Here is a 21914-nt window from a genome sequence, read left to right as displayed (position 1 = left end):
GGCTGGTAGACAAGCTGAACATAAGCCAGACTCTTTGTAGAGGCAAACAGAGAAAGGACAAGAGGCAAAAGATGCAGAAAGGGAAATTCTGACTGGATATAAAGAAAAAAAAAATAAAATCACACTGAGTGGTTAAGCACTGGAACAGGCAGCCCAGAGAAGTCGTGGAAGTTCTGTCCTTGAACCTTTTCAAAACTCAGTTGCGCAAAACCCCAAGCAGTCTGATCTAGCTTTGAAGTTAGCCCTGCTTCAAACAGGAGGATGGAGTAGATGTCCAATAGTGCTTTCCAGCAGAACTTATTTTTTATTTTTCTTAACTTGCCTGCCTCATACATTAAGGTCTTTCAAAATGTACATGAGGCCTTGCCACTACAGTTGTCAGATTCAGAATCATAAACAAGTAGACACACTGATCCATGCCTAAATTGGTATTGTCCGCTCCACTAAATTCTCATTATCTTTATCATGGTTATCAAAGCTCCACCAACTTTGAACAAACTATGTTCTGGACATTTAATCTTGTGACGGTAAAGATCAAACTGCAATACCAGTATAAAAAAAAAAAAATTAAAAAAAGAGAAGTTCTCTTCCCTGTAAAAATCTCAACTCACCAGAGTGAGGTTGTGGAAATATAATGTACCATCTGGATGAAAGGTAACGGGTCAGAGGTGGCACCACAGCTGGTACAAACACACTAAAGAGAAAGAAAATGTAATACATTGACAAGATTAAACACGTATTTCCACAGCAACACTTCTGCTTGTATCTCTTTTACCATGGCAATGCATGTCTTTACGAATGGAAATTTGAAACTTGAGAACTGGCGATTTATATAAAGCATGTATGATTACCTCACCTGTTCAAACAAGGTCATTGCAAACTTCTGATGGGAAACACAATGTGGTGCAGTGCAAATATCTTCCTTTGTCTCATCTGCAATGTGGAAGTGAATTCGCATTAACAGGTTTTCCTAGCCAAAGAGAGAAAATAAAGAAAAAAGCATTAGATCATTTCCAATGTAGACAAAAGTTAAAACATAAATCACAAAAGTGCAGTAAGGTTATAAGTGTAACTTACAGAGACAGAAGTCTCCTGCAAATTCTTGAAAGTTGCTTAGAAAACAAAGAAGTTGGCATTTCTTTTCTATCAAAGAAAATAGCTACCACTGCCGATCTGAAATACTATGTCAGGTACCCATTTATTTTACCTACTAGCGCAGCTGAAGGTTCTGTTACTGATTATTCTGTCCAATTCTCAGGCATCAACAGATTTGACCAAATGTAACAGGCAGAGCAGCTCTGCAGTTTTAAAATCACTGGGTTGCCACTAACAGAGAGTAACCCAAATCAATTTCTATATTCCACAAGGGCTTTGAAATACAGCAAATAATCTACTTCCTGTCAAAAAGGGGGAGAACTAATAAATGAAGAGGCAGACTAAATTCTGCATGAAACAGGCACTGAACATTTTCTAGACATTATTTCAGAGAACTCCAGCTGTTTTCAAGTTCCCAGGAGTTCTTGTCCTAAGACCTCCTCTCCTCCCACTGTTATCAACATCAATCACAAGTGCCAGAAGTCTACTGACACCTCTTCCAGCACCACACTTTTCACTATCACTATGAGCTGCTTGGATAGTTTATAGGCCTGCAATAAGCAGGTCAAGATTAATTATTAGGCAAAATAGCTCTGACCTCGTACAATTTCCCTTGAACTTTAGAATCTAAGCTCTTCTGCCATTTAAATTAAGCCTCTGCCTTTAGGGCTGAAAAGGTTAACTAAGTGAAAAGCTATGGAATTATTTCTGCCTTAAAGCTTAACCTCAAAAGAGACCTTGTACCCATTTTAACTGTCCTTGTGCCAGTACTGTTAACCTAACAAACCTACTTTTGGGGACTCCCACAGCAGTATAAGATGGGCTATTTAGATTAACTTTCTCAAGGAAGAAACAAAATTAGAAGTTCCCATGTTCTACTACACACAGATCTCTCTTGAAGTGCTGGACTGCACACAATAATTTGACATAACTGTGCTCACAGGGGCTCATGTGTAGGCTGATGTAATTTATTTCACTTTGAGGCTTTATTGGTATGATCTACTTCCATTTTAAGCAAGCTCATTAAACTATATTATTTTGCTATATTACTATTCTACAAACACAGGATATGTTGGGTTATCATAATCCCATTATCATTCCACTTATTTAAGAGAAGAACTACAATGGCTATATGTGTTTATCACATTTCCATCATCTCTTACAGTGGAAGTATAAAATTAGGTAGGTATAGGAAATCAAAGATTTAACACATAGAAAGAACTCCTCTCAGGTAAAGTACCTATCAGAGTGAAGTTTTACCTTGCAGTAGTAAATCCAGTACATTTGTACATTGGTTAAGAATTAACATCTTTGTTAACAACCAAGTAGGATAAAAACACACCTGGGCCACCCTATGGACACTATAATTTCCAAGAAGCAGTCAACAGGTCAGCAAGACAAAAATACCTCCTAATTAAATTAAAGCAATTTAGGAGACTAAAGAAGGAAAAGGAAGAAATGTGGGTAAGAGTAATGGATGCCAAGAAAGAATTTGAGTATAAAACAACAGCAGGTGGGTAAATCTAGGGATGTAAGACTCACGTAAAAGCCATCTCCCAACCACACTGGTGAGATAACCAGCCTAAAAAAAAGTCAGATAGTTTACAAGCACAGCAACAGAAATATTTGGAGATTATCCATTTTACTGTTGCTTACCTCAACTTAAACATAAAAAACTGTGTTCAGTTGTGTTTGGTTTATTTATTTCTTTTTACTTTCCCTTAGCTAGAGTTTGTGGAAACATGTCTGCCAGTTATTCTGAAATCAAAGTGTCCTTTCACCCTTCTGAGGTGATCCTTAGAACTAGAATCCTGGATCATTCTTGCAGTGCAATGTTTTTTACCATTCATATTCAAGACACACTTCAGACTGCAAGCAGTACATATACAAAAGTAACTGTAAAAATGGGTAACGCTGATGTTTTCATTTCAAAATCAACAGCAATGACTCTCAAACCAAATACAGCTTCCCCACTGCATCACTTCAAGATTGGGGATCTCTCTGTGGACTTTTCCAGGCCACACACACAATGTCTATTGGAATTTATGGAGGGAAGGAACAGAGGTGGGCAGAGGGAAGATTGTGTAGGTGGGGGTTTGCATCTATGCCTGTAAATCATCTTTCAGCAATACTCACAAAACATTCAGCAGCATCATCCATAATGCCTAGCTGGAAGCGCTGCTCATCCTGAAATGTCTTTGCAAGAGCAGTGCGCAGGGCATCAGAGGGCAGTACCTTCTCACTGCTACATTGAAACTGGTTGAAGATACTCTAGTATGATAATAAAAAGATAGTTAAGTTATTGTATTTTCAAAACATGACTCAAGTTACCTGAAAACAAACAGCAAACTAACTCACTTTAGTCAAGCAACAGAGATACTTGTATTGTACAGAAACTACAAGAGAAAATCCTAGAAGTTCCTCCTTTGAAATCATATGCACCTTTGTGTATTCCTTCCTTTTTTTTTCCAATATCCAAGGGAGGGTGGGGAGCTTAGGGGTAAATTTCTCCTCAGTGTCAATCCCCCTTTGATCTTCCTCCAAATCTGATTCCTGAAGCAACTACAATGGACACCAAAATGTCCTCACTTCTTATTCCTATTTCTCCCTCTCCTGTTCACTTTTTCACTCCCACCTCAGTAGCTTTCTTCTTACACATGGCTTCTTCCTTCCTCTTACAAGCAACTCTTTCCAAATGCCTTAGCCCTTAAGCAGCCACAATCTGCTGCTTGCACTCTTTCAGGAATTTACCTTCCAATAAGTTCAAGGAGCAGGTGAGAATCAGATGATTTTGGAGTTCGCATGCAGGAGAGAAAAGGCATGATGACACAAATGTTCCTGTATACGGCCAGCTGTTCATTTGTTGCCATAAACCTGTATTTTCATAACTAACTCACAGCTCATCTGGGTACTCATTTCAAAGGATGAGTAGTTCTATAAAGACCCATTATCATCTAAAGCTCAGTACGTATTCCCAATTGATTAAAACTCCACTTCTGTTTTGTTTGTGTGTGTATGTATATGTGTGAGATATGCAGAAGATCTTCTGAACAGTTATTTAACTTTCATTGTGCTCCCCTACAAAAACAGGAACATAATTCTGTATGCAAGATCCTCAGTTTAAGTAAAAACTTCTAGCCCTTATTTTCCTACAAGACCATTCTTTCTCCATCACCACTCTGCCCTACTTTCTACCTCATTTCATATGACAAGCAACCATCTTCAGAGTCAATCTGAAAATTCTGCTTGTCCTTTCCTATAAAACTTTCCTCAATTTCCCTAACTACAGAGAAGTGCCATTCTTACTGCAAGAGAAAAAAAGATAATGTTCAATTGTGCACCACTTAGCTTTTCTGCCTTCTAAACTTAGTCAAAGGAGAAAACCAGCCTCAAACTGGTTTTCTTTCAGATCTATACTGAGAATCTGTAGCGATGTTGATTCATGTATCCCTTCCTCCCTTAGTTACAGAAGGCTTCTCCCCAGTGTACTTAGGATCTATGTTAACTAGAAATAATCAGACTCTTTCTCCCCTTTAACCATTCTTACTATTCTTTTTTGTTTCTTATCAGAAAATGAGCAGATAAACTGGGAGAAGGTTTGCCAAACTGTGCAATCTCGGCTGCTTTGAGGAAGCTGAAAGAGTGCAGAACACAGCTGTCCCGGCATAGCTAGTAAACCAACCTCCATGCCCCTGCCATTTCTGCCTGTAGAAATGGTAGCATTTATAGTGCTGATATACTGGCTAATATAGATGTAAAATGCCCATCTCTCTTTACTAACAATTTTATTTTCGTAGTCCTTATGGTGCTCGTTCATGGGTGAGGGCCCACCATGCTGAAGGCCATAGCTCTTCTAATATTGCCTATATCAGAGTATCAAATAACCATGAGGAAAGTGGTAATGAAGAAAAGGTTGTGAGGAAGTCTCACACTCCATGAATTACAGACAATACCTCTCCTCAGTTATCTTTTATACATGTATATATAAAAATGGAAAGAATGACAAAGCCTCTGTACTTAACAACCTTGATCCTCACTTCTGTCACTCTGATAACAGCGCAAGTTTCATGTTTCATTAGTAGATTTTCTCATTACAGTGGACCTCAAAAAAAACAAACAGCGAAACATAATTCCATCCTGCTTCAGCACTATACATTAAATAATTTAAGAGCACTTGAAAATAGTCATGACTGTGCTTTAGAAATGTGTTTATTCTGATTACCATCAATCTCACTTATAGATCTGGAAACAGAGACACTCGCCTAGTGGCTGGCACACAAGTTCACTGCAGGGAAATGACGAACAGGACCCGGTTTGCTTCAACGAGAGCTCTGAAACAGCTCTGCACTCTTGCGGGGCCGGGGTGGGGAGAATGAATGCAGGCTCCAAAATAGGTAAAAGGAGAAGCAAGTGAACTGAAACTCTTATTTCAAATTTCCACCTTTAAAGAAATAGTATACTTTACTTTTACCCATAACATACCTATTAGTTAACAAAGAGATCCAGTAAGGAAAAAGTGATCCTGATGATTATAAGCAACTGTTTTTCACAAGATCCTGCATTTTCAATTCTTTTACATCACAAAGTAATTACAGCCTTCACAATTAAAACTAAGAAAGTTTCATTAAATACAGACAGCAGAAAACTGAAATCTATTACCACAACCACAGAAAAAAAATAATTCAGTAACACAGAATTGTGTGAAGAATTCTAATATGTAAAACCAGGACATAGAAGATCCCAGTATTATATAAGAAGAATGTTTCCTAAAATTTGGAATGATGTAGCACACAATGGTATAGTCTTATTTAGATTACATGAAAAAACAGAAGCCTTAAAACCAGTGAGTAGTGCTTGTAGGAAGTCTCAATAGCACCTTAAATTGAGTCAAAAGCACTTTGAATACAGTGGGGTTCGTTTTCATTGAGTTTTGTTTGGCGTTTTTGGGGTGGGAGGTTGGGGTTTTTGTGAGGGGGGTGTGGTTTCCCCTTTTCCTTATTTTTCAGGATAGGTTCTTTGCTCACCTCCAGAACAGGTCTTTCTTGTCTCTCAGCCTTAGATAGACACGTGTGTCATTTCCTGCAGTTTCATCACTAAGTTATCTAAGTCAGATCTCTCTCCTTAATTTCAGGTCTTTCCCTTGAGTGATACTGTCAATCACTAACACATTTGTTCCATATATAGGTCTGAAAGCCAGCTGGGTGCAGACCAGGAAAGCACTGCTGATTCTGCCCCAGGAGTTTTCATGACACCTTTTCTCCAAGTGCTTCTGGAACTTAGTAAGAACTTTATATGTGAAATGTTCAAACTTTTTTCTCTTTCAAAAACTTCTTCACCTGAATTTGAAGATAGTGAAAACCCCTTTAGTGTATTTACCACACTGATTATCTCTCACTGGCTACATTCCAACACAAATAAGTGTATCCTTAACAGCAGCAACAATATGAAAAGACACTGCTAAAAGCTTCATGCACAAGGGAAGTCTCTCCTATTCAGTAACTAAAATCAAGGGTGCAGAACAAAAAAACCAAAAGACATTAGCTTAACATAAAATCTGAGCAATTAGTAATATTGTATTAGCAGCAGTACTTTGATTTCTACACTGATGACCTATTCTTGGCACATTGGTAAGGCTACAAGCTAAGACAAAGAACAGCATGAGCAAAGGATTTTTCAGATAGGAAGCACACCTTCTGGTTATACTGCATTCCTGAGGTATATATAAAAAAGAAGCCCCTCTCCCTCCATATGCCCTTCCCTACAGATCTTCAAAGGTCTGGAAAAGGTGGCAGAGACAGCAGAATTAGGAAGCACAATCATTTTTTAAGAGGAATAAATTGCTGAAGTCCATCTAATTGGATCTAGTCCTTCCACAAGTACTAAGTCAAGATCAGCTATGTCACTGTAGTTTATCTTTTGCCAGCTTGCTCTGAGGCATCTAAACCTGGAAATTTCTTAACCATCCCAGGAAATTTATAGTAGGACCTCAAGTGTCTTATTACCATTCAGAAGGCTTTTTCCTAATTTTCTAACTGGAAGCTTCGTGTCCTTCCTAGTATAGGTCTGGGCTTCTGACATACATCAGAACAAGGGCTTGCAGACTCAGTGGTCTCCCAAAATAATCTCCTGCAATTTGGGTAGCGCAGGGAATCAATGTAAACTTTCTGAAACTTCAAAGGAACACAACTTAAGGTTTGAGACAAGGAACCTTTGTCATACAACTATTCAAGTTAAAACCTGGCTTTCTCTTTCAGAATGCTAAAATTCACATGCATGATCATAAACAGAGTTGTTCTACATTTAGTTAGAGAATAAAGCTAATTATTCTTTGAGATAATTCATGGGATTGACATTTTGGAGTTCTTTTAAAGATTTGGAAAACCAAAACATCTGTGAATTCCCCCCATAGTGTACAAGATTTTCTCCAAATTATGTCTAGCAGTGTTTGGAATCCATTTTCTCCCTAGGAAAGTAGTATTCCATTTATTTGGGGTAAATTGACATCTGCAATGCGTATCTAACCATACTGATGAAACAAACCCCAGACTTGATATACATGCACATATGACTTTTCAATCAAGCACATAGAAGCAGGCTGGCATAAGAATAAATCAATGTATGAAGACAACAGGCAACAGCTACTGAATCAGATCAGTGTCCATGCACTGTAAATTTGAGTTCTGTCCTTGGCAGCTTTCTGAGAACCAATTCTTCTCTTCCAGCATTGTGCAGAAGTTCTCTCTGGGTGGGGATATTGCTGCAGTTCTAGCTATGTCGTATTTCTTTCAAAGAACAAAACATGTTCCCTCCAAATACTTTAGTATTCCCTACATCAACAGCTTCTGAATTTTAGCAAAAGCTACAAATATTAACATGGCCAATCCTCATCCTTCTCTCACTGCTCAACAGGTCAATATTATTCTTGCTGTCACTCAATTGCTACAGTATTTTTTTCCCTGTTTTTTTTTAAAAAAAAAAAACTCTCTCAATTTCAAAAGCGTACTCTTCCTTGTGGTATGCTTTAAGGACGCCATTCCATTCAATGGACTTTTTCTCTTGTCTATAGTACCTAATCTCTCATCCAGAACATCATGCTCTTTGCCTGATGCAGCCTCTTAATCAGTACAACAACCTGTTTCAATAAAAATTCTGGCTGTTGAAATCCCTTTTCTCCCATCCAAGAACATCAGCCTCCACCCACAGTATTTCCACTAGCTCACATCTCTTCCTCACATCTTTTCATGTTACATTCACCTTCAAGAGTGCACATAATTCTAGCTCTGTTTGGTTTTGTGTTTTGGATCTCTTTCCAAACCTCCAAGTCTGACAACAGTCAACCTAGATTTCTATTATTCCTTTCTTTTACAGTCTCTCTTCCATTTTTACTGGCACTGTGCCCTAAACATTAACATAAGGTTTCCAATATGGACTGTGAAGTCAGGCACTCCTGGCTACTACCAAAATAAAAAACCCCATACTTTCCATGAGTTTGGTTTAGGAGGGTGTCAGGAAAAGAAATGCAAGTTCAGTGTCATCAATTAGGTGAAAATTTATTAACTGCTTGATCAAGATCAAAAAAGGCAGTCATTATTTGGAAACTTCAATTACCAGTTTAACAACTCAGGCAATTGCACTTGCTGCTAGTTTATCTGTCAGGCAGTGCCAGCTGAAATAAAAAGTTTAAATAACAGAAGTAAAAAACCCAAACTAACTAGTGATAGGACAAGAGGAAATGGCCTCAAGTTGCGCCAGGGGAGGTTTAGATTGGGTATTAGGAAAAGTTTCTTCACCAAGAGGGTGGTCAGGCATTGGAACAGGCTGCCCAGGGAGGTGGTGGAGTCACCATCTCTGGCAGTGTTCAAAAAACATGTGGATGTGGCACTTCAGGACATGGTTTAGGGGACATGGTAGCATTGGATTAATGGTTGGACTTGATGATCTTGAAGGTCCTTTCCAACCTTAGTGATTCTGTAATTATTTTATATATTTTTACTACTGTTTTACCCTGAAATAACTATCCTAATTTGGAAAAAAGCACTAAACAAGAGGATGAAATCTTTTTAACTGACCTATTACTGTCTCAATCATATAATGAACCTTTCACAACAAATCCCTCCATTTCAATCAAGTGGCTAATCAGAACCATGGACTAGTCATTCCACTTCTTTAAAGCACTGTAATACCCTACTGTTCTCAGTTTTCACCTTCAAAAACAACATTTCTACACAGAAAATTCACATTCTTCCTGCTTTTGTTGGACATGACAAAATTACAGAAGAGACCAGCCCTACTGGAATTTATCAATCAATAGAGCATTCTTCTTTGCAAACTACAAAAAACACTCTGTCCTATATCCTGGCACTATGGAGCTCCCAGTACAATCCCTGGAAGGAGAACAAACTCTCTGTGGCATGCTCAGTACAGTGGACGGATTTCCCCCTTCCTGCCCTCTTCCAGCCGTAATAAACAAACGCCAAAGCAAAGTCATGCTCTAGAGAAAGGAAAATAAAACAGAACACAGGAGACTTCAACATTAATAATAACTGAAAAAGCTATTCCAGTGTTATGGCAAGCAAACCGCATAGCATTAAGGACAGCTTGTGTGCTTAAAAAAAAAAAAGCACTTAAAGAATGCCACATCCTAACGAACAGTGTTTGGGATTCCAGCAGAGTGATGCCTTGTCTTTTTATATCTGTTGATCCCAAGGTTCCTTCAAAATAACCAATGAACGTATGTCTGGAATGATTTCAAGATTCATTTTGTGGCCATGTAAACATAGCCAGATAGTGCTGCAAGTTTTAAAAATCACTTGAAGAATTTGTGCAGTGCAGTACAAAAATAAAATGTGATATCAGGTATGACATCACTGTCCTGTGTTCCCTCATTTTGTAAGTAAAATTTAAAGTTACAAATAATATTTATAGAGCTATCTGAGCATTTACTGTAAATAGTGTGCATGACATCAGAATCCCTAGAAATAGTTGCAGCAAGCCAAGAAGGTGGGGAAAAAAAGACAGCTACTTTGGTGTTATTCAAAGGCTGAATTTAGCTTATTGAAGACTATCTCCCTCTAAAGTCAATGGGAAGAGAGTGTTGAATTTACAGCAATGGTTCAAAGTAGGGGAAGAGTGTGAACCCTCTCTGCACAACACAGGAGGTATCCTGCAAAGGGAACCTGGAGCAGAGATGGGGACACGGCGTAGACTCTTCCCCCCCAAGTTTTGCCCCTTTCCCAGGGCAAATCTGAACATGCCAACATGCTTTGGAGAAGAGTAAACATGTCCTGCCTCCTACTTGCTTGGTCTGGGCAGGTATTTCAGGCAGATCCACCTGACAGCATGCAAGGCTAATTACCTCTCCCCAGACCCTAATGGGAGATTTTCGCATGGTATAGAGCTCCAGATTCCTGGGTTCCCACTGGATCCAGCCATATCTTCTCCCTCATCTTAGCAAAGCCTAAGGCAAGATTCAAGAGAAAGAGGTTGTCAAAGACCTGGAGGCTAATCTGGCATTACCCTGGCAGGACAACAGTTAAAGGCTTCCAGAGCAGATGGGGCAGGGGAAGAGATGAGCACGGAAGGGAAGGGATGATCCTGCTGCATTGCGACAACAAACATGCTCTTGGTGATGCTTGCAGTATTAGATGCATATTATGTACATTATCCCATTTGTCTTACACAACCTTACACATAGCATGTGCCAGACTGCCAGACTTTTGCAGGAGGGGGAAGAAAAAAAAAAAAGCAGTTCGAGAACACTGATCCAGAGGGCAGCAGAGAATAAGTAAATACCTTAAACAGCCTTATTCCCACTCCTCTGCCTGCTTAAAGAGTTTATGAAGAGGAACGTGATTATCTCCACGGTTTGGGGCTATCCCTTTTGCACACCTCTATCATTTAGTATCTCTATCGTTTCAGTTGCATGCAAGCAAGACAGCCTATGTTTCTAGTGTTTGGGGGGGATAGGGGAGCTTTGCATCTCCAATTTCACTTAAGGGTTGAGTGAGACCCTTTACTACTCACCTTTATAATATTATTTCCCTTGATAAAAAAAATGGGGGGAATTTTCAAATATTTATGTACACACATCAACATTTCACACAAACTAATAAATGTGGAAACTTGTCACGGCATCACCCAAAGAAAAACATAAAATTGTGAATTGCTTTATGAACATAAGGGAACCAGGAATAAAAAACAGGTCTATAACTTCTAACAAACAAGTTTCCATGTATTTTTTTTTTTACTCTTGTATAGTTTTACAATAGATGTCTGTAAACTTTCTGAAGGTTCTGGAAAAGGCTTGGGTAGAACACACTGATCTCTCTCACAAAGAACAGCCCGTAGATAGAGAAAACACTAACATTTTGGTATGGATTCATGCCAGTTGGAATTAATTTATTTAATTTGTCAAGTATTGATTGCTGCTCATATTCAGAAACACTTGTCCAGATAATTCTTTACTTGTTACACGTTTCTTTAGAATTGTTCATTGTACATTGAGTTTTGTCAGCTACAGGAATTCTGCATATTTTAGAAAACTTGCATCTGGTTGTGTGCAGAAGTATTTTCATGATTTGGTGCAATGTTATAGCTTTGTTGGAAACTAAGGGTTGTAACACCTTCTGGCTAAGCCTGGCATTGGTAAGAACTTCAGATAAGAAACCAACCTAAAAAAATCCTTGCAGATATCTGGGAGCAAGAAGAGAGCGCAGCAATTTTTCCAAAGGCTGCTTAATTTAAAAATAAGCATAAGGCTGCAGGCATACAATTTGTGAATTCTGCCACTCTACCTGTCATTTCCAAGTTTATAATAGCATACTGCACACTTCAGCAAGACATCAAAAGCAAGGATTTTATCAACAAAACTAAACATGCTTCAGCCCAATGTCTGCTTTTAATACATATATTCCAGAGATCTGTCATCTTCCAGTCTTAACTGTAATGACTTCCCCTCTCATACTGGTACTGCTAATCCAGATACATCTTTGTCCAGAGTTTATCTTTCAATACCAGTTCCACAAAGGTTCATCCTCTCCTTTTTCCCATAACATCTTTTCTCCGCGCCCCCCCCCCCCCCCCTTTTCAGTACTTTCATTCAGAAAAACACTTTTAACTATTATCTTTATACTAAAACCTCTCAACTTTGCCTCAAGGTCCAGTTTACTTTCATTCAAGTGACAGAGCCTGTCCCATCTGGTATTTCCTTGCCCAATCTTGCTGTCAATTTAAACCCCAGAACAGCAAAAATGTACATTCACGTTAATTTCCTAAATCTTTTTCTTTCTGTCCTCATCTCAGCTATCAAAAAATGCCAACAATCACTTGGCAATACTCGAGGGCATGATCCAAGAATTAGCTTCAAATTATTTATCCCACTGAACTTAATGAATTCGAACCAGATCATGCATAAGTCTTACCACTTCCCTGTAAGAAAGGGGATATATTTAATACTCCATCTTTTCTTTGTCTGGATAGCCGTATTTCTCACTTCAGATGTGCTATCTTGCTCTCAACCCACTGTTATATCCTCTTCCGAAGACACTGCTGTAAATATAATCCTGTCTCATCATTTCAACAGATATGTCTTGAGACAAATTTCTCTTCAGCAGGAAATTATTCATCTCCTTTCATGCCTTAATAGCCTCCTCTTTGCTGTTCTTTTGCAAGGGAAAACCCTTCAACAACAGTCAAAAAACTCACTAGATAACTCATTCCAAGCCTGTTTCTATCAGAGCACCTGTAAAGTCACTTAACAGTAGCAAGACAGCTATTAAACTACAAATACTGCCTGTAAACTTCAGATGATCTTAATTTAAACCTTGCACTCTCTATTTTGCCATACATATAAGACATGCTCTCTGTCCTTTTCATTACTGCACACAAAATTAGTGATACAATAAATTCTCCCACAACAAATTTAAATATTTAGTTGGATTTTACAACCCATTTGTGATTAAAGAAAAATGTCTCAGTCCCAATTTCAGGAAGAAAAAAAATAACTGCTCAGGAAGATTAAAGCTGGTATTTTCATCATGTTTGCATCACATCCATTTCTCCCACAAGGTTAGAGGGAGCTGTGGGTTTGAAGTAGCAAAACTTAGAAAGAAGAGCACAAAAAACCAGAAGCACTAAAAATTAATGGGCAGAGACAAATGGAGATGTAGGATTGCACACTTTACTCAACTACGTAACAGTACTCTGAATCAAGAGCTAGCATCTACATTTTACCGTCCAGGCAACATCTATGACAGTCAGTTATTGTATCTGCATCTACAAACTGAATTGATGTTTTTTTTTAAAAACAGAGACTACAAAGAGCTGAGCCATTAAACACAGACATTGATATTTACAGTAGAAAATGCCTTTTAGCCTTACATAATCAAGTTTTGAACAGAAAAGCTTAAAGCAAAATGGCCTTCTCCATGCTGACATTTAAAGTAGCTCTGAAGGAAAGGTAACTTCTGAAGAGCATACTAACTATACACCGTATGATATTTATAAACCAATTGATAAATTTGAAAAAACAAAGCAAACTGATGTTTTACTGTTTGAACTAAGCTTTCAAACAACATGGAGGCTCACAATGATCTGCACTCCATTGATAAGAGTCTCTGCATCTGAAAGTTTACCTGCAGTATTTTCATGATTTATTGGCTTGAACATATGTTTGACACAGTACCATTAGTATCTTGGGCCAGTACTTTCAGATTTACCTTTGCTCTCAAATTTCCAGAGGCAGGTTTGAATACACATTAATCAAATATTGGAAATATTTCTGTTCAATTTTTAAAAAATTGTTTTTAGTTTAGTTCCAACTTTTACCTTGAGAGCACAGAAGATGCAAGAATCACCCATACATTTGTGCATTGTGATTTGCCGGAAACTGCGGCGAAAAATGTCCAGGTGCCAGAGAACCTGAAACACAAAAAGGGGCAACAGCCAATTTTATAAATACATAAAACAAAATACTGCATAAAGCTCTGACTGAAGTTGCACATGCTAAATAATCCCAAAAGTACACTAATGTCAGTAAACATCACTTTTAAAATGGGATGACTTTTATCTAACTGCAAGTTGACATTTTCATCTTTCCTCCCCATCTGTAGCATTCGCATACATGAATTTACAATAGGACATCCCTCTGAATTTCTTGCCATGGGCTTCTATATTAAAGACACCCCACCGCTGGGGCCAAAACTCACCCATCCACCTCTTAGAGGTGGAAGGACAGGAGCACTAACAGCATATACATTCACAAGCTCTTGCAAGTCAAAATGACAGATTACTAAAAGCCATTATGCCCAATATTATCACTAGCAAATCCATTTACATGCCATGATTACTGGCAGATTTCTAACACTAACCTGTGTGAGCAATTATACTTTTCTCTCAGGACAGGTATGTGACCAGGTATGGTCACAGCATATAAAAGCAAGCAGGCTTTTATATGTTGTGTTTATATGTTTTGTTAGCAACAGCGAGAGGCAACGTTGGCTGTAACGCCACCAAGTTTTATTCTTATGTTTTACCACTAAATCTGTGCAATTTTGGGATAAATTAGGAACAATACCTATCTCTGAGGTGTTTCACAGTCAGTTCTTTATACATAAATGTGGTCGGTGTTGGCTGTTTCAGCTTCACTGAACAGTAACAGGACTTTCTTGTAAGCTTCAGAGCCACCAGCCTTTCAGGAGGCAGAAGCTCGCACTGAAAGAAGCCCTGACCTAAATCACATCCTGCCAGGTTCCAGGCAGAGCAGCAAGGTCCAGGCTGGCATCTTGCATCTGAATGGCTGAATGCTTCACCAGTGCACACAGAGGGACCAAACTTCTTATTTCCGATTAACCTGTCCAGAGCAACTAGCTAGAAAAAATTTAGCATTGAAAAAACTTTGTGCTGGTTTCAAGAAGTGTTTCCAGCTTGAACAATCTGTAACTAAACCATAGCACACAAATGTTACCTAAAATTGTATTTAAAACCACAGTTACGGAATATGTAATCTGTAGTTTCCCAAAACTTCAGAATTGTCATGGCTATGTTTATACCCAAACTCTCCCTATACTTAAGGGCTTGGGAGGCAACAAAAGCCTTGGAACCATCTGATTACACACAACATCCCTGAAGAACTACTGCAGACTTCACAAAAGGACAAAAAAAAAATACATTTAGGAATGAGTCCATTTTCAATGCCTTTGCAGTTTATCTTTAATGTTTATAGATACACTTAGTAGTAAGGAGCAACAAACACAAGAGCCTCTCAGACTAACACTGAATATTAAAAAATTAAGATAAAAAACCCGTAAGTACATATTTTATGAAGTAATTATCTTTTTTTTTTAATTCAGCTTTGACTGCAAATATTTTTGATATCCTTTCTCTCTTGAGCTTTAGAAGAAAACGGTTTATGTAGAATACTAAAGGCTAGGTTGTAGGCTTTCCTCTTCACATATGGCATGCAGCCGATGTTAGGCTCCACTTAGTTCTGACCTAGGTTCAGTAACTCAATATTAGGAGGCAGCCAGTGATTACACCTTGCAACTTAACTGCAGCAATTAATACGGTACATCACTGGAAACCCCATTTTCCTTATTATAACTTCCCTTTGTACCCAAGTCCTGTATTTCACAGCACATTAAGCCTACTGAGGGTCACTGGTGTTTCAATTTGTATTACTTAATCGGGGGGGGGAGTCTTGAGGCCTGCAGTTAGCTGAGAACCTAATTGTGCCCATGGGGAAAAAAAAAGAAAAAAAACACCAAAAACACCAAACCCACCAGAAAAAAAGAAACCAACAACCACCGAGTGACACAGCCTGTGATATACAGACAAGTCATATGAAGGGAAGGAAACTCATGTGGAGAAAGGGTTTCAGTCCTTCTGGCTGCAGTGTTTAAATCTGAAACGTCAGCCATTCAAAACATTTAAATGGTGACAATACCAGTATAGCACTCACACCACTCCACTAGATTCTGACACAGGAAAAGGTTTTTCTTTTAAAAAGGTAAAGACTCAATCATCTAAACTAAGTTACAAATCAGCAGTTAGAAAGAAAACTGGACTACATAAAAAGGGTCTTGTATAGGTGTTATCAACCCTTGAACTTGACTAGTTCAACAAAAAAGTTAAATATACCTTTAAGGAGTAGACATACTGCAAACTATGCAGTGTCCTATTATTTTAAAAGAAATTTTCTACATGTATTTTCCTTGGTTGGCATCTTACAAGTTTACACGAACGAGAGATTCAAGGACACTAAGTGACAACTATGTAAATGCTGTTGATTTCACCAAGAAAACCTGAAAACTAAGGAAAGCTGTTCTACAACTCAACTAATCTGAATTTCCAAAACATATCTTTATTCTATCTAGGTGCCCAAACAATTTCATAGTCAAACCTGGCTATATGTGTAGCACAGTTGAGCCTAAGAAAATACTACAATGGACAGAGGGCAAAGGCAGAAAACGTTTTTTTATTATGTGCTCTTACCTGTAGCGCACTATTCAGGAAGCAACTGTTCTGTCCTGGTTCATTGCTGAGACCTTTACTGGGTGCTATTGAGGTTGTATTTCGTGGAGTAAACATGCCCTGTACATTCCCCCGACCCACAGAAAAGTAATTTCTTTTCCAAGACATCTTCCAGTTTCAGCTGTAGAATATGCAGGTTTAGGCTGGCAGAGTATTTGACTTGATCAGAGCCTTCCTGTCTTTCACCAAAATTCAAAACTGGAACATCCAATCTTCTTCAAGTTGTAGTTTGAGCAGAATTTATGCTTTCACAGGACACAAGCATGCTTATGCATGCAAAAACCTCTTTTACAAGCAGCCACACAGAAAGTTTGCAAAGGGAAGGAATCCATGGTCATGCAAGTTCATCTGTTATGCTGCTTCTCCCTTTTCCAAACAGGCAGTGACTTCAGGGAACAACATGGCAAATTAAGGAAGTCCCAGAATTGAGAAGAGAAAGCCAGCAGCTACCTCCCACACCCCAAAAACCCCAGCTTCTCTAATCCTTTTATAATCCTCCGGCAGAAGATGGGAAAAATCCAATTAGTAAGGGAGCAGAGAGACCAAAACCAAAATAAAACCTTGGCAGCTCCCTTTCAGTTACATTTATCTTGGGTGATGAAAGAGACATTATCTTCACAGAGGAAAAAGAAGCAACTCCAGGACTTGAGAGCGGAGTGCTTTAATGCAGCAAAAAGTCTCCAATACTGTTCTTCTAATTCTGCATGTGATCTTTAGAAGTTTCTTCTCCTGATCCTCCTTTTGCAATGAGAATGCCCGGCCGTGCCAGAAAGCTTGAGAGAGAAAAATAATCAAAGGCTTGCGTCATTTAATTACTCTCTTGGTTTTGTGGTGTTCTGCCAAGACCAGTGTTGCCTCACCTCCCACAATACACTGAATCTTCTGGGACAAAGCAAAAAAAATTTAAACCTTCCTCCACCCAAAAAATAAAGTAACATAGGAAAGAACAGATATTTCTGAGAAAAGTACGTAAGAGCAATGGGGATGGATTATGTTAGAAGCATTAAAGAAGGAAGTTAGATTTAAAAAGTAAAACCCAACATTCACGTGAACTCCACAGCAGTTTTCATACATAACCTTTAGAATCTTGAAGTTCTAAATTTCTTTAAGATATCTTAGCCATGCAAACAGTAGTAAGTGATTCTGTGAATACATGCTAGCACGTTGTCCACCCTAGAAGAGAGATTTTGCACTGAACTTGGAAGGCCAAGACGAAGGCAGAAGGCTCTCCCCTGACTCAGCAGCCCACAGACCTCTCCAGAACAGAACAGTCTCCAAATTTTCTTAATCAGAAACTATGTGTATCTCTATAAAAAGTTACTTAGTTTAGGTACACTGGATATACTATGTCTTCCAAAAGACATCAACACTTGTGTAGAAGCCAGAAGAATCACTCAACAGAAACTGTTCTTCCCACAAGTTCACTTTTGCCCTCATCTCAATAGGAAACATAAAAACAGAATTTGATCTAAGAAATTCCTAGAAACAGGAACTACAAGATTCATGGCAAAACATTTTTTGAAGTTCTCAAGTGCAGCCCACCTGTATTTACTTTAGAGACAATTGCATAATATTTTCCAGAGACATTTCCAATGACATTTAGGATTATCCCTTTTTTATAAATACACATAACAACAATTGAATGTGCCCATTATGGCTGGTATAAGCAAGATGACTATTCCACATGTTCTGAAGTAGTAATTGCAGAATGAAATCACTAAGAAATAGACACACAAAATAGATGTTTGTGCATCAGCAAAAATTAACTAAGAGAATAATTCCTTACAAAGATATCCAAAGACATCCTGGGTATTTGCAAAGGCACATTTTTCACCATCCACACAATTATAAATTCTGCATCTCCTGTCAAGACAGAAAAAACTTCCTCAACATTTGCGAACGCGTTACAGCGGCCTAACCCATTCCCTTCTAGTAATATTTTGTTTGTACTTCTATTAAACTCATTCCACAAATATTAATGAAGTCTCAACACTGCTGTAAGGCAGGCAAATACCTATATACAGATGAATATTCTTCTTGGTTGCCAGTGTGCCATGCAAAGCTTTCAGATGTGCTTGCAAGCCTGCAGACACAGACCATTACCATGCTGGTCACACAACATTCCTGAGCACTGACTACATATACAGGATTCATTTCAAAGCAATTTCAGCCTCAGCCCCCTTTCTTTGCTCAATCCCTTAATGAACCATAAGCCAACCATACTGTGTGAGGTAATTCGGTTTCAAGCAACAAATTAAGGATCTCTGTAAACCAGCACCACTTGCAGTAGGTGCAGTGGCTAAGCCTGTGCCGCCGAGATGGAGCAGAACGCTGTGTGGAATGAGCTGAGGCAAGCAGGCTCTGTGCTAACCCACAAAAACCCCTGAGCCAAGCAAGCACTCTGTCCTCTCCTTTCCACAGCACCTATGAAAAGATGGAAAATACAATCCGAAACATGCCCAAGATGCACAGGTGTGAGCAGCTCCTATTCAGCAGACTTCAAGTTCAAAACAAGATTCTGCTCTCAAAATGGGCTATAAAACTTTTAAGTACTTTTTGAGACAAGCTGTCTCAGTTATAAAAAAGTGAATATATTTTTTCTATTGATTTTTATTGTCTTGGAACCAGAATCAGATTAGAGGCTTTGTAGTTCACCTGTCATTGCAGCACAGCTATTGCAAGCTGGCCAGGACTCTCGCAGTAACCGTGCAAGCTTAGTACCTGCACTGCATTTGCACAGGCTTAGCAGAACTGACTTCTTATCACACGTTCACTATGATCGCTCACAGGAACAAGTTCAGTTTGCTTATTTGGCTATGTGGCCTTTGTAGAGCTAAGAAAAAGCAGAAAACACTTAAGCTGGTAACCAGCCAGTTATGACAAAACCGGATCTCTGGAGATATATGGCAGCTCCACACTTTGCCAACGCCTAAAAAAACCCCAAACACCCAAACTCAAACTTACCAGCGTTATATAACAGCCACAAAATAGAATCCTAATTAATCTGAAATATATGTAAGACACTATTCATATGGATCATTTACAGACTCACTTAGCTTCTGCTCTACTGTAAAAAGGGTAACAACAAGCAAGCAGGAAAAAAGAACTTTCATAAAAACCCATCATCATTATTAAAATATCCTGTTTTGTTTCCACCATCACTGATGAACCATCAGTAGGAAAAAAGCTAACCCTCCCATACTTTAACACCCCACTGCTAAGAAAACAGCAGTGATCTGTAAGGGAAGAGGAAAGCTACTGCAGCACAAGCCTCTCAGCAGATATAGGTGTTCCCCAAACTTGCTACTTCTCTCAGATACTGTGTTAGCTTGTAAGCAGTCCCAATCACAGAACTACAGAAAAAAGCAAATTTACTTTATGAAATGGAAATGGAATCACAATAACACTTTGATGACATATGCCACAAGCCTGACAGAATTACATAGTTCATATATTGTTTCTGATTAGAGAAGTTTTTGAGAAAGACTGCTCCTCTATGAAGAACACATACAAACCAACAGTTTTTTAATAGTACAAGGAAAACCCCTACAACTGAATTGCCAATGGTGTTTTGCAGCCTTCTGAAGCATTTTAATGGTAACTAACAACAGCAGCAGCTCCACATAACTCTTGTATCAAAAAAGAAACAAGAACACACACAGAAAAACAAACAAACAAAACACACCACCAAAACCCCATTAAAAAACCTCCAGATAACGGATTCAAAAGCTGTAGCTACTGTATGTCCCAGTGGTATCTTGGCATGACTCCAGAAAACTAAGTCTGAAGTAAAAGTATTATCAGACCTGAGAAAACTGTTCTTACAGAAGAGAGACAGGATTCTCATTGCTGGAAATTTTACTAATGAAGAAATATTACCAAAATAGGAGGAGTGCCCAATGCAAAAGCATGGCTCATTACTCAAAACATTATCCTAGAGAGACAGTGAACTGAGGCAGAAAGCCTGAAAAATCTTAAAGTACTTGAATTTTGTTTATCATGTTAAGAACAAAATTCACTGGAATAAGGCACAAAATTAATCTAGCCAGCATGACTAAAAAAAGGTAACTATCCCTGAAAAGTTGCACAGCCTTATAAGAATGTTATACAAATGTTACAATAAAGAGTAAATAATATATTCAAAAATATATAGAGTATATAATAGAAAAAGGAAATCCAAGATTCTAGATCTTCCCTTGAATTCATGTTGTTTGGCAAGAGCTTTTTTCGGGAAGGAGGGAGGGCTCCCAGCTGCAGAGACAGGCTCAGTGGACAAGAGAAGGGCACAGGGCCCCACTGCCATCACACCTCCAGCAATGCGACCCCAGAGCAAAGCTGGTCATGGTTCAGCATGTACCAGAAGTACATGCCTGAAGAAACTCAAGTCTGTCCTTGGGACAGCAGAGCACAGCACTCTACAAGACATGCACCACAAAACAGTTCAAGTCCCTGTTCATTCTCATATTCACTTGCTAAATCAATCACATCAAAACATAACACCTCAAGGTGCATCTGTCATTCTCTGGTGAGGTCCCACTGTTCATTTTAAGGGGGGAAAAAAATCGTAACACTCCTCTTTTACTGCAGTCTTATGTCTCTCCAAACATTTTAGGTTATTGCTTGATGAACCATTCCAGGCACATGGCTGAATTAGAACAACACATTTAGGAAAGGAGATGCTTTAGCACTAGGTATGGCTGAAACCACCAATTAAGTGTTTATCACACTGTTAAATAAGAGCAGAGGTCCAGAATTTATTTTTCATTACTTCTGTTTCTGAAGAAACTTCCAAAACAGAACAAAATAAATGCTTCAATATGAGAATGTGTGTGTTTTTAGAAAAGAGACACTCTAACCCACCTCCCCCAAGATCCTAACACCTTTTCTGGCAGTAGGGAGTAGATTAATGGTGTTGAGGGCAAATTGTGCTTTCACATGCCAAACCACCTCGGAAAGCCTAAACATATGAGAAATGGCTTTTAAATCCCTTATTTAAGTATTTTTCACAACAAAGAAGAAAGAATTGTCCAATCAATGGATTTTGGTGTAAGTTTTCACCCTGATGGCTCCCAGCAGGGTCTCTCTTTTGGTGTGGAAGCACAAGAATGATCCCCTTGACTGATCCCATGGCTGTTCCCAGCGAAAGGAAAGTAGTTTTCACAACTAGAGGCTTCAGAACATACTTTCTTCATGTAGCTGAAATGATGAAAGCATTTGCTAATTTCTGCATGGCTTAAGTTATATTTAATTGCAGAGCTATCAATATTAATACCTTCATTTACAGTTTATAC

General features: G+C 38.6%; 1 protein-coding gene across 1 annotated transcript in view; it reads right to left on the bottom strand.

Moving 5' to 3' along the window:
• Positions 1–16731, bottom strand: part of USP54 (ubiquitin specific peptidase 54) — a gene marked incomplete at both ends in the record, with an annotated part of 50930 nt that extends 34199 nt beyond the window's left edge. Inside the window, 5 exons of the mRNA XM_082002152.1 lie at positions 612–694; positions 857–970; positions 3232–3366; positions 13921–14013; positions 16585–16731. Of these exons, the coding sequence (XP_081858278.1) occupies positions 612–694; positions 857–970; positions 3232–3366; positions 13921–14013; positions 16585–16731 (572 nt within the window). The remainder of the gene's footprint in view (positions 1–611; positions 695–856; positions 971–3231; positions 3367–13920; positions 14014–16584) is intronic.
• Positions 16732–21914: the final 5183 nt, after the last annotated feature.

The sequence above is a fragment of the Phaethon aethereus genome (assembly GCF_964289735.1).
Source record: "Phaethon aethereus genome assembly, chromosome: 7".
Taxonomy (NCBI): domain Eukaryota; kingdom Metazoa; phylum Chordata; class Aves; order Phaethontiformes; family Phaethontidae; genus Phaethon; species Phaethon aethereus.
This window is presented reverse-complemented; position numbering and strand designations above follow the sequence as displayed.